The following is a 13,495-nucleotide window of genomic DNA, read 5'->3' as shown; positions in this document are numbered from 1 at the left end:
ACATAAACTAAATTAAAAAAGTTTCTTCCAAGCCTCTCATTAATCTCTCCCTGAGCCTTCTGCCTTTTAAACAACTGATAAGGGACTCTGCTGTTACGATACTACAATACATAAATAAATGTTCAGTTTTATGGGTTTTGTTGTAGAGCAGTTCCTAATAAAATTGAGGGAAATTTATGGTAGATTCCATACAGTGGAATTAATTTGTGTTCTTCTGACTCCCTACCTGAGAGAAATGCTAAAAAGAAGGGAGAGCTGCTGTAAGCTCCAGTATGCCTTAACAGAATGGAAGACCAAAAGATTGCAATATCAATGGCAGCTATTGCATATCTCAGTGCAAATAAAGCAACTAGTACTGAACATCCTGCACAAATGCAGATCTTTTTCCCAGAAAATGTGCGGTTTAGTTTGAGTGAGGGCCTCATCTACATTGGCAATTTTAAATGGAAATTTGGGCCACTTGGTCTAATGTGGTTGGCTAATGGGCACTGTTGCACCATTTAGCTATGATCAGCTCGGTAGTCAAGATAAATGTTACTAAAATAATGGTAGTAGCCATTGCATTTCTACATGATGCCGTGTAAAGTTGCTTCATTGGTCTTAGCATCTAGGTTTGTTAAGGCCTGGAAGCTTCTGCTTGTTTAGGGTGCTCATTGGGATTAATGCATTCAAATTAGGGCAGGTGGTACAGACTTTCTCAACAATTGCCTATTCTGACAATATGACTTCTCTGTATATTTTGTATTTTGGTGTTGCCAGCAGTGCTTGAGAGCCCACTGTTCCCATTGCTTGGTTTATCTAGAGGCTTGCCATTGTTACAGAAGTGTTTTTTATAAGCATCTCATGCTACTTTTCATTATGAAACCACGGCTGTGCCATCAGGGGCTAAGACCAACAGAGATGGAGACAGCTGGTTGCTGTAACTACGTGTCTTCCTGGAGAGCGTTATGCTGTCCTGCCCCCTCTGGTGGCTGCTCAATTCAAGACCGATAATTAAGTATTCCCCAGAAATGTAAATGTTATATCCCCTCATTTGTTCTCTTCAGGCAATTCACCTTTTAAAATAGATCAAGCTTTGGGATGGAGTTAAGAGTAGGAAGTTACCTATCTTGGGAGGTAGTTGCATTGGATGTTCCCCAGTAGCTTTGCAAGTTCGAAGCGGCAGAATGTGTGTTAAGTTTCCACTCATTTTTCAACAGCGTTTCATGTTTATACTTAAATTTTTTTCTAGTGAGAGCACACTTTTCAGTTGAAGTCACTCTTAGCAACAAGATACTTTGAAGAAGCTTGCAAAATAAACAGAGAAAAACAATGGCTCTGGTGTGAGTTGCCTTTTTCCTTTTCTTTGCTTGTCTTCCAGAGACAAGAGGGAATGCCTTAAAAGCTATTGTTTTCTGCTTTGGTGGTCATTTTGGCAAAATATTAAGCTATTCTGAGTTTGTGGAGCAACTGAAATAACATTGACTCAGTTATTTTTCTCCTGATGGTTATGTTTATGTTTTCCTTGAGAAGAAAAACTGTTCTATCATATTAAAAGCAAACAAACAAAGAAGATAATTTTCCCATGCTTGAAGGGTGAGAGAATCACCAGTTAGAAAAACCCGGACCTTTCTAAAAGCAACTGGAACATGGCATTTTCTGTCTGACGCTCAATCTTTCAATGCTGAAAAAAGGCATGATGTGTCCATGCTATTGATTAAATATACACAGCACAATTTTGTAAATAAACACTAGATTTGTCGAATCGTTGTGGTATGACTAGCACATCTTTGTGTTCTGATGTTTTCCTTCATTCTTCTACAGTGCTTAGAACTTGGCACCAGTCTTCCCAACCTCAGCCAGGAGCCTCTGACTTTTCCCACCTTATCTGCTCCACCTTGACTTCTTGCACTGTATCCTGCTGCTGAACAAGGATAATATATTTCTCCTGCACTAGCTGTATTTGTATAAGGGCAGCAAAGGTTTTGTAAAGAGCGGATGCTAGTATGAAGTGGAGAAAATCTCTTTAAGTCTGCACTATGGGAGGTTGGAGGAAGGTCAGTTCTTACGGATTGAGAGACTGCAAGTCTCTGGCTATGCACATTGTGGATTGGAGGACGAGTTCTTCTGTCTGTAGAAGAACCATCTCTGTGGTGTAAGTCTGTGCTATCTATCTGAACTAGCTGGCAAAGTCTGCAGTACTGAAATTAAAGAGTTGATAGCACTGTACCAGCTTTAGGGTAGTTGTCAGTAAATAAGGAACAGATCTGCCATGCTAGCACAAAGCCTGAACTACACACTGTTCCCCTGTCAGGTGAGGGGGATGATGCTGATTTTCGAGAACGTTCATTAACCAAAATAAACTTAGAATCAAACAATCCAGTTCTCTAACGTGTTGAGTACTAGCTGCTTAGGAATTCCTAGCCTATTTGACTATAGCTACATACACAGTAAGAAATTGTATTACTTTAGCAATGCTAGGATAGGGAGAATAGTACTGGTGTCTTATCTGGAAGGTAGTATCTGTCACTGGAAGTGGAATTTTTTTCTATAAAATTTTCCATGCCAGGGTGTTTACTGCCTTGTTTGTTTATTGTGCATGCTAGTCCAGCAAATGTTTTGCTCTAATCTGACATGCGGTTTTGGCTTCCAGAATTTAGAATTGAAGGATATGCAGTATTGTGCTAGAAAGACAGCATGTCCCATAATGTTTTATAGCAATTTATGCCTTTGATATAGAGGCAAATCTGTAGTGCGGGATTTGATTTTCAGATCTTTGCATCTATATGGTCATCTTGCTTATTTCTGTTAGAAAAGATTACAAAGAGATCCCTCAGTTGTTGAGGTAACATGTAGAGAGTAAAAGAGAATCAGCTGTCGGTATGCACTTTTGTGCATACTTTTGTGCAACTTTTGTGCAACTTTTCAAGCTGAGGATTTGCCTGTAGAATGCAGGAATGGGATCTGCATGTGTGTGTGTTTAAATGTACATATATATATATATGTCTGTGTGTATCTATATATTGAAGGGGGGGAAAAAAAAGATTGGCCTGTTTTCTGACCTTTCTTATTCTAGAAGTGTGTGGTGTGTGGCATTACTTGAATTGGTGCTTGTACCTCAGGCCAAAACAGCATCTGGAATGGCAAAATTTAAACACTAAATTGAAAAAGTCAACTCTTTGAGTCTTGTTACACTTGATACTAAATCAAATTTAAAAGATAAAGCTCACAGTAACCTTAAACAGGCGCAGGCTTTATGTCTGCTTTAAAAGGCTAACTGCATGCATGTGGGATTTAATTTCCCTTTGTTCTGCGCGTACACTGGTGTACGTGTGGATGATGTGCTTTCACTAAGATTAGCAGTAAACAAAATGTGTAAAAACAAAGGTAATATTTCCTATTTCAACATTTCAATAAAACAAAAGGGAATTGCACTGATTTCCTGAATGAGCAGGTTGTAGTGGGGTGGCTGGGCTGTGGTGGATCTGCCGACTGGACGTGGGCTGAGGGAGGAGAGCTCCCAGGCGCTATGTTTACATGTGCTCTGACTCCTTTTCTTCCTTCTCACTGGGTTATTCGCACAATCTTTTTAGAAGTGGGAAGGTTTTGCCTGAATACTGTTAGATTATGGCTGGGTACATAACAAGGAACGCTGATAATAAGCAACAGATGGCAAGCAGATTTCAGTAGGAAGTCCTGCCTTATTTTTTTCAGTGCTCACAGGTAAGGAGGTTACATGATAAGGATGGAAGGAGCCTTTCTGGCTGTATTTGAACAACTGTTGCTGCAGCTCTGGTTTGAGCTGTACCATGCTGTTTCTTGCTAACAGAGTAGCACATGGTATGATGAAATGGAGATCGCTGTGAGTCAGAAACACAATAAATTATACACTGTGTGGCTATGACAGCTTAATTGGAGCACCTGTGAATGGAAAAAGCATTAGATACTTCTTTGAGCACTGTTGACATGCAATAATTTTTTACCTTTTTAATGAAAACATAACCAAATGAGCACATAAAACTTGGAGAGGAAAATATTTCATCTGTATATGAGATAAAACTACAAAAACAAATGTGTGGTATTAAGAGAAAAATTTTATTTCAAATGCAGAGCTTTATGGTTAAAAATACAACCTGTGAGTTTGAAAATATTTTTTAGGAAGACTCTTATTCTTCTGTATAGACAAGTGTTTACTAACACAGGAAAAATAGCTTTCTTTTTAAAATACACACAGATGCAATCAGAAGGAAAATTACCATGGTCAGTGGAGATTATATTTAGCTGTAAGAATATCCTTCTAATTGCATAGTGGATCTTCCTGTAATAAATTATTAAAACCCCCTCTAATTTTAGAATATATGTATTTTAGAAGAACACAAATCTCAGTTGCTTCTTTCAGGTAGTTCAAAAGTCATACAGGGATATTTTGGATTTACAATATAACCGATAATATGTAAATTCTAATAACAACACAGTGGTTATTTTGTAATGCTTGTGTGATAATCCTAACTCTTAGGAGAAGTATTTTATACTTTCTTTGCATATTGGACCTTTCAAAAATATTTTAGAAATGTATCTAGAGATGGCTTTACCAACTAATACATTGTTCAGCAAAAGAAGTTCATCTGAGTTGATATGATTGTACTGTGTAGATTTTTGTTTGTGAGTCAATCTCATTAGTGCAAATAAGCTACTTGAAATACTTACTGGATAAACAAAACCCTTTCTGAAAACAAAGAAAGATTCAGTATCTAGAAGACCCAGAAGGCGAAGAGTTAATGATGGGGCTGCGCTGGATTCAGTGCATTTGCAGATGTTGCTGCAACCAACTGCTGATTTTTCTCCCATCCTGTCAGGGAACCCTGCCAGCCATGATTCATGGAATGATTTTTTTGCGCTGAGTAATCTGTGGTTTCTCTTTTTTCCTCTTCCCTCTCCCTTATTTTTACCCTAAACTAAAGTCCTATTCATTTTAGCTAAAGGGAGGGGAAGCTTCCAAAGCATTAATACGAAACATTAAATACACTCTATTTTGAGTAGAGGAATTTTAACAAACGTTAAAGTTCCAGTAGTTTTGCTTGGTCTCAGGCAGAGTAGTCCAGTGCAGAAAAACAGTTTTGTAACAGAATCAGCTTTTGGTTTTGCTCGTCATAAGGTGTCACAGTTCTTTTAAGACTTCTGCACTAGTATTGCTAAAGAACATCCAACTTTTGTGCTGATATTATGCTTCCTTTCTCACAGATCGCTCTGAAAGAAATAAACCAGACTGCCGCTCTTCAGGGTAAGAACCATATTTCTGTATTTATTCTTCCCTTCTTTTACTTTTTTCTTTAATTTTTTCCTTTTATGGGATGAACTAGGAAATTAGCCAGAAAAATTAAAATGCCATTCTTCTACTTCTCTGTTTTGGTAACAGTAATGAAATACCAAAATAACTTTGTGTTAAAGGTAATTATTTTATATTCCTTATGGGCAAAATTTTCAAAGGAATTAACAGGGCTTACTACACTGTAATTGTGTGCACTTAAAATCTGAAAGGCTTGTTTAAGTATCATGCACAAGGTTGTTTGGTAAAACTATGATTTAACACAAGAAGCCCTCCTGACACTTGTTTCTGTATTCTTTGGACTGTTTGCTTTTGTAGCAGGAAAAATAATTCTTGGTTCAGTCAAGAATAGCAACACTTTATTCCATTAACTCTGATCCCATCATACCTAAGGTTTCAAAATTAAGAGAAGCAAACAAATGATTATTAAACAAAACACACACACAAACATTTTATGTTTATTTAAAATTGCCATCAGCAATTGCCGTGAACTTCCTAACCTATTGATTTGCAAGGCCACGTTTACGCTTAAGCTTCTCAATATTCTGTAGTTCTCCTTCTTATGCTCTTGTTTTTAAAAGATCTCTTTCTCTTTTGCCTTATTTCCAAACTCAGTTCTCCACCCAGGAATAGGATCCCATCTGTATCCTGTGGTGGATAATGTGATTTTAATGAAGTAAAGCGATAGAGCAGACCAGCTAACACTGGCTCTCCCACTCCTTTGTGAAAAGCCTTTCCAAAGGATGCCCCTGGTGTCCAGCCTTCTGACATGACATGACCTTTTCATTTGATTTTTACAGTCTGATTTTTTTTCACTACACTTTTACAGTACAGTGGGGTAGCTTTTATAGCTAGAAGAACAGAGGGAACTGTAGCCTCTTCTTATAGCACAGTTGATGTGTTGTATCTACTGTGTGATGTGATGGGAGAGAGGGTGCTTTTCCCCTTCCCTCCCATATCCGCAACAGCACTGTAGCTGTTTCCAGCAGTGTGTTTAAATTGCAGAGGAGTATTGCCTTTGTCTTTGATTACATATATCTACTTAGAACATCAATGACTGTATTTCTTTTTATAATTAAAATACTTAAATTTTTTTCTTAAAATGATGCAGTTACAGTCTACATGTTTGAACTTGTATTATATCATGTCATATTACAATAATGTCAAATAAATCCAAATCATTATCAAAAGGAAAACTAATTTCATCAAAATGTTTAGTTTAAGGTTGAAACAGTTTCAGTCTGTTCCCCTTTTTTCTGGCTTGTCCTTCCCACCAGTACCTTGTTGCTTTGGAGTGTATTTTAGAAGTTCTAATTTGGAACCAAAAACTTCAGATTTTTTCCGTGGAATTGGAATTTCAACTGTGGACCAGCTCTGACAATAAAACACTGCCCTAAGTTGTCTAGGTTACAGATTCCCAGTTTTCACATGGAAAGCACATAGAAAATAACAGTATAATGTATCTTGCTCATAATGTTGAGAAAAATGCAGCTTCCAATAGTCTTTCATGCTTCCAATAGTCTTTCATTCCTGTCAGTAGTGCACATGCTTTCTAACCATATCTGTGTATCTTCTGCCCCCATCTCAGTCTCACTGGCCATCATGTCATGATAGTTCTGCTTTCCAGGGTGAGCTATGAGGAAGAAAAGTCATTGTCTAAAGGGTAGTGTTGTTTTGTGCATGTCTTGCTGCTGCTTCTAGGCCAGAACAGGAGCGGCCTGCCTTACTTAGATGATGTACTCTGCTAATTGATAGTGCACCACTCTGTGGTTCATCTCTCATTATAGTTGGAAACATAATCCTGTGGTGACAAATTGCTGGGTGAGATTCTTATCCCCAGTCTGGCCATATCATGTCTGGGAAAAGAGCTGCAGCCTCATAAAGACCAGAGGCCCTTGCTGTAATAACTGAGGGAAAACTAAATAGTGAAATATGCAAGACTTAATTAAAGTGCAAAGAACACTTCTCTTCTAACATAGGCAGTATTTCAGAGCTGTTTGAGTTCCACTGGGGACAGTTTTATGGCTTATGCCATTTTATGATGAGCTACTACACCCATGACGCTTTCCTCTCCGGGGGCAGCTCATGACAAGGGAAAGAGAAAATACAGTGGCTCAAAGGCATCTTGTCTACTCTTTCCTTAAGCTGCATGTTGTGGGATGCATCTCTTAAAGCACAACATGGCATCTCTCTCAGGAACAAAAATGACCCGGCACGTCTTTGTACTAGGAGTCGAGGTCTAGTAACAAGAATTTCGTCACTAGAATTACTTTAAAATAATGGAGGTGGACATGGAGATACTAGCTGGCCAGATGAAGACATATGCAATGAGCCTTGAGAAAGGTAGCTATTCTAAGATGGAATAGTGGGTGTAGATGTTACCCACAGGTCTGTCCAGTTCAATCACAAATGTGGAACACCAGGATAAGAAGAGACAAAAAAAAGCACAACCACCACCACCAACTCTTCCTCGGGCTCTGTAATGTTAAGTTTTAGTCTGGAACATGATCAGCTTAATAAAAAGATCACATGACAATATTTCTTCTGATTGCAGAGGTCTAAATCTTGTCCTTTCCAACACCATGTTCTTACATGTTTCTGTGTATTTCTAGATCAGCTTGTGCTTGAGTTTTCACAGTATTAGGGATGAAGAGCTCATATACAATGAAGCAGGAACGGTTTTAAAACAGAGCTCAGACATAATTCATTTGCAATGAAAAGGACATAAAAAACTGTTTTAGATATAAGAGTACATAAATGGTCTTTAATATAGTTCATTTTATTATAGGATGATGCCATTTAAATAATGCAGGGTGAAATGTATTTATAGCGTTATCAGGAACTCTGACAAATATTCCGGTTTTGTTATTAGCCTATCAAACGTGTAGTATGGGAGAGATACTACAGGAAGGTGGAGTATTCTAAGTGGTAATACTGGGATCTAGCATGACACTGGGAAGAAATTTTGGGGGTGGATGAATTAAATACCATAGGTAATGCTTTAAAAAGAGGGAAGCATATACTAGATAATGCTTACAAAATGTGCATTAATACACTATCTTTTGCCTCTTCTGGCAATTAACAACCATCTGCCATGCAGGAGAGTTTAGATAAGTGAGGAGTAGCAGAACAGGGCCTGTGGATATAGTTTTCATGTACCACTCTGCACTGATTTTTTTTTTGTTAAATATTAGCACATTAGTAAGACCAAAACAGATGTTCCCTGAATCCAAATAATACTTATTGCTATGTTAAATTTTTATCAAGAGACATTTAATTTCATGACCTAATATTAACCATCCTTCAATTATTATATTTCATACAGTATTAAAAATATATCTAGACTGGCAACAGTGATCTGTAATTATCATTATTTTTTGATTTTGCTGTCAGTCGTGCACTGTTGGCTCTGATAGCTTCAGGTTGTGCACTGCTGTAACACAGGTCAATAAGGTCAAAAGAAGCAGACCCTTTAGCCTTATGTCTCTTAATGTTTTCAAACTGAAATTTATATGATAGTAATAGAATAGAAGATTTCAGGCATCCACATACTTGCAGTTAATCCCTGAAAATGAGTAAAGCTCGTAGAAGGAATTGGATTAATTTCATTATGCCTTTTTTTTTTTTTCCTTTGGGGTAAGAATTATGGATGAAAAAATCCTTAAACACAGTCCTGTAATGTGATCTAATTCATTGTACTTGCCTTGACCTTGGAGATGAGAGGATGAAGGTAGCTAAACACTGCAACAATTTACTGAGAGATTTAGTAGTGTATCGATCACTTGGTTTTTAACGTCTAGGAGTCTACTGAGAAAGCTTGCCCTTAAAATGGGGAGGGGGAAGAAAATAATTATTTCATTTCTAGAAGTAGATTCTAGGTTTTAGTGGCATATAGTCTGCCTGCTGATTGTAAAAGTTCTTTTATGGCTGGTTGCCTTCAGTTGATTGAACTAAATTGGGCTTTTTTATTTAAAATACATCAAGTCAACAATACAAATAGACACAACCCGTCTTTTGTTCCTTTATAAAGAAGCACTTGAGTGGCTGATCAAAGGGGCTACAGATCCCTTTAGTGAGCATCTGGTAAATCAAGCTATCATTTTTGTGAATGGTATTTTGTATCTTACTTAGGTTTTAGGTTTTTTTTTATGTAGCAGAATTCCATTAGTGAAAGCTTCTCTGCATTTCTGTTTCTTCTGCTATATAATGATAATCTCGTGAAATGGTGTTTAATAAATATTACAATATTGGTTTGACTGTATCTTAAGAATGTGTTTTCCCAGATCATCTGTGAAGCCTGAAAGACACCTTTTAATTAAGATCTTAAGCCTTTAACAGAGCACGAAGGGAGTCTTAAGGCACAGGCCTGAGAACGTAGTGGAACAGTTTCACTGTCCTCACTTTACCAATGTGCCTTTATGAATCAATATGCTTTTGAGGTCTTGAGAAAACAGACAGTAACAGGATTTTCTGTGTTGTAACCATTACGGTCAGTCTACAGTCACTCATTTAATAGTTCCAGATTTGCACCTCTGAAGGGGAATATGAGAGCCTTCCTTCTGCTGCAGAAATCCTGGTAGCTCCCAGTGCCTGAAGCCAGGGGTTCTAGTTTGAAGCCTCTCAGAAACTGCTGCTGACATTTGTGCATGTAACAACTTGAGTTGTTTTGTCTGCAGGAGTAATTTCACTGCTAATTTTGTAGGCCACTTAACAGATTTTGTGTATTTTAGGTAAATTTAAAATCCAGGGTACTGTGTTGGAATTGGGCATTGGAAAGAGTGAGAGGTGCTCTTGTAACCCTGTTTAAGACCTCTGCTTCTCTGTTGTGCCTTAGTCAAATGGACAATGTGGAGAGACTTCTGATGCTACTGCTGCTTCTGTACTGAGAAATCACAGAATGGTGGAAATGGTGGGAAGGGGCCTCTGGAGGTTATGTAGTTCAACATCTTGCTCATAGTGGGAAGCTGCTAACACTAAATCAGGCCAATGATGTCTTTTTCTAGCCAAGTCTTGAAAAACTCCCAGGAGAGAGAGACTGGGCCCAGTTATTTTCTGCCCACTTATAGGCTGCTTGTCTGTCTCGTACTAACTTGATTTCCAAATGGTAATGCTGTGGGAGACAGTGTCAAAAGAACCACTCTCAATCTAGTTCTTTAGTTCAAACACTGGACTACTTTACATCCAGAGGGATCAGCTTCATTCCCACAAGCATCCTGAAATATGGTTTTTCATTGCTGTCATTCAAAAGCCTTGTATTGTCTGCTGGCAATGTCTGCATTACCTTGTCAATGCAGCTGTTCCACACAGAGGAAAATTTCAGACTTTTACCCATCCAGCCAGTGTTACAGGCTGTAGTACAGATCTGAAGTTTGGGACTTTGAACCTTGCTCACGCTCCATCTGAAAGGGAAGGGTTGTGTGTAGAAGAAAGGACAAATGTTGGGGGATGAGACTTGTTTTACTGTTCAATTCTTATTCTTTATATTTAGCTTTTACGATTTTTAAGGCTAAGGAGTAGCAGGTTACTCTTAGGCTAAGCATGCTTTTAAGTCGTGAAAAGAGGAAGGTCCTGCTTTTGTAGGCTCCCAGCAGGTCAGAAGTTGATGTAATAAAAAGCCTCCTTCCCAAACCCTTGGGGTGCAGTTTCACAATTGCCCTGAGCTGAGCTTAGCCTGTGCTGTTCCAGAAGGAAGGATCTCATTCCCTCCTTTGGGCTGTTACCAGTGCTCATGTGGTTAGTTGGATCAGAAGGCTGATCTCCTGGGGTAAAAAATAGCTGTGTCTCCACTTTAGGGATGAAGCAGGTTCAGCAGAGGAGGGCAGAGTGATTTCTTGGAATTTGCACAATAAATCAATGGCAGAGCTGGAAACAGGGGCTTGGTATCATGACTTCTGTTGTTCGTATCTAAAATGTAGGATCATGTGGCTCCATTTTTTTTTTTTGTTCTGAGAGCTAAATTTTGGTCTCAGTCACTTCGAGCGTGGTGCAATCCCACTGGTTTAGTGTGGATTTAAACTGGTGAAATTTGAGACTGGAATCTGCCTATGTGTCTTTCTTTTGTTTATCATGTGTTTCTGGTCAGCAGCACGTGCTGTGCATGTCAGAGATGTTCTCCTGGGAGCAGAATAAGCTGGAGCAATTTTGTGCAGCATATTTCTTTGACAGCTTCTTTGCCACAATCAATCATTAAGTTTAATTTATTCTTTGCAGTGTTAATTTTCTGTGCTCGGTTTATACTTGTCTGTAAATGAGGAAAAAAAAAATTGCAGGTAGACCAGAGGAATAAATGGCAGATGGATTCAGCCTAGTTGTTGGCAAGTAGGAATCATGTGGGTATCTAGAGCCTGTTGTTGCTGGTGTTTGTTTTAACGCCACCAATTCATCACTGTTGCATTGGGGATTTTTGGCTATTCATCTCACAGATAGTGGTAAAGAGTTATTGTGAAGGGCACATCCTAGCCAGCCTCCCAGATTCCTTATTTCTAAACAGAGAAGAGGGATTTGTTTTAATAAAAGAGCTCTCTGTTCCTGGTTTCTGCGAAGGGAATTTTGAAGGACTGTTTGCTTCGGTGCCCTGAACAACTCCTTCCGTTGTCTGGGCTGCTCTCCAGTGCTTATGCTAATTCATAATGGAAAATAATGCTGAGAATGAGATGCTTGTTGAAGGAATAAAGAGAAAAGGGTTGACCCTCCTTCTTTACTAAAAGAATTTCAGTGCTCCTTTGGGCATCTTGTATACATGAGCAAGTTCACTGTCCCATCACTTCGTGGAGGAGACTCCAGTAGAAGGTACTGAGGACCATCCAGACATAAGGCCGCCCTCCATGTGCATTAGGAGAATTGTCTGGGGCATAAACAACCATGATAGACCTTAGTTCTAGAAAAGGTGGTTTCAGGAAGCACACAATTACACATTGCAGTTTATTTAATCATGAGTCTTTCTTTTTAAAGGGCATTTTGAGAAGATTTCACTTTTTCCCTATAAAATGGCAATAATTCTCTTTAAAACACCCATATGGCTTTGGCTTTTAACCCTGCTCTGAGGTGGATGGAAGCTGTGCGGAGAACTGGAATTCTCTGTTTATAAGTAACACGTGATAGGCCAAATTAATCAGCCATGGTTATAATTCTGCTTCTTTATGATTATCCTTTTTTTTCCCCAAGACATTTTAATGACAAATAGCACATGAAATTAATCTGGTGGATGGGAAAGAGGGCTGGAAGACAATTCTTTCCAAAGGTATTTGTAATAGCCTCAAAGAAAACAGAGAAGGAGAAGCAGCAGCTGCTAGGGGAAGCCTATGGGATATGTGTCAGGGCTGAGGAGGCAGACTCAGCAGGTTGTAACCTTCCAGCTTCCAGAAGTAGTAGTAGTTTGGTTCTCTGAAAGAATTTCATGTTGATATTTTAAGAGTTCTGGAGCTGATACTTGAGCTTTGGTTTATTTCCCTAAGGATTTGTGTAGGTTTCTGTCTAGGCTCAGGTCAGTACCTATGTTTTCCTTCACCTCTGGAATTTGAGTGGGAGAGTTCGCAGTTATATTGTGTTCGTTTCCATGGCCTCTTAACTCTGATGTGCACAAGAGAGCAGAGATTGTTACTTCTTCCTTTTTTTTTTTTTGGTTCTCTTTTTCTGTACTGCTCACCTACTTTGTCATTTCATTGCAAGTTATTCTTTGGTGTGTGCAGATCAGTCTAGTATAGGTAATAGGTTACCTTAAATAGTATCTGTTTTGGTAGGTTGATCAGAGAAATGATTGATCAAGTAGTCTTTCAAACCATGTTTCAGTTGCATCCTCATTACATCATGGGAGAGAAATATTCGTAGTGAGGCCTGTCACATTGATAGTTTCTTCCTTCTTCCTGTATTTCTAATGCTTGCTGTGCAGTTTGCACAGCTGTACTTTATACTCTGATCCTATCGTTTGTGAGACATTGCGTTTCTGCTTTCAAAAGCGGTATTTTACTCAGTGCAGGTATCACCATTTGAATTTAGGCCGTGTTTATGTATGGGATTTGTCCCAGCTTTGACCATCTGTGACAAACCACGGGCTCAACTGAGCTGGCACTAGCCCTTAGTGTAGACAAGGATGAGCTGCTTTTGCATCTGTTTCCAACTACTTCAGCTTCAGGAAGAGAATAAAGATTCAGTAGTACAAAAAGTCAAGTTGCCTGTACCCTTGAAGGCTAA

The 13,495-nt window shown here is 38.7% G+C and overlaps 1 protein-coding gene across 5 annotated transcripts in view; it reads left to right on the top strand.

Annotated features, from left to right (window-relative positions):
• Positions 1-13,495, top strand: part of SH3D19 (SH3 domain containing 19) — a 110,749-nt gene that overhangs the window by 42,006 nt on the left and 55,248 nt on the right. For all 5 annotated transcript variants that reach the window (XM_063336561.1, XM_063336560.1, XM_063336558.1 and 2 more), the window contains one exon: positions 5,221-5,260. Coding sequence is in view for 2 of the 5 variants with exons in the window: in XM_063336558.1 (XP_063192628.1) it covers positions 5,221-5,260 (40 nt within the window). In the remaining 3 variants the exon portion in view is untranslated. The remainder of the gene's footprint in view (positions 1-5,220; positions 5,261-13,495) is intronic.

Source organism: Chroicocephalus ridibundus, chromosome 5 (assembly GCF_963924245.1).
Source record: "Chroicocephalus ridibundus chromosome 5, bChrRid1.1, whole genome shotgun sequence".
Lineage (NCBI taxonomy): Eukaryota > Metazoa > Chordata > Aves > Charadriiformes > Laridae > Chroicocephalus > Chroicocephalus ridibundus.
The sequence above is the reverse complement of the archived record's forward strand: the minus strand, read 5'-3'. Positions and strand labels throughout refer to the sequence as shown.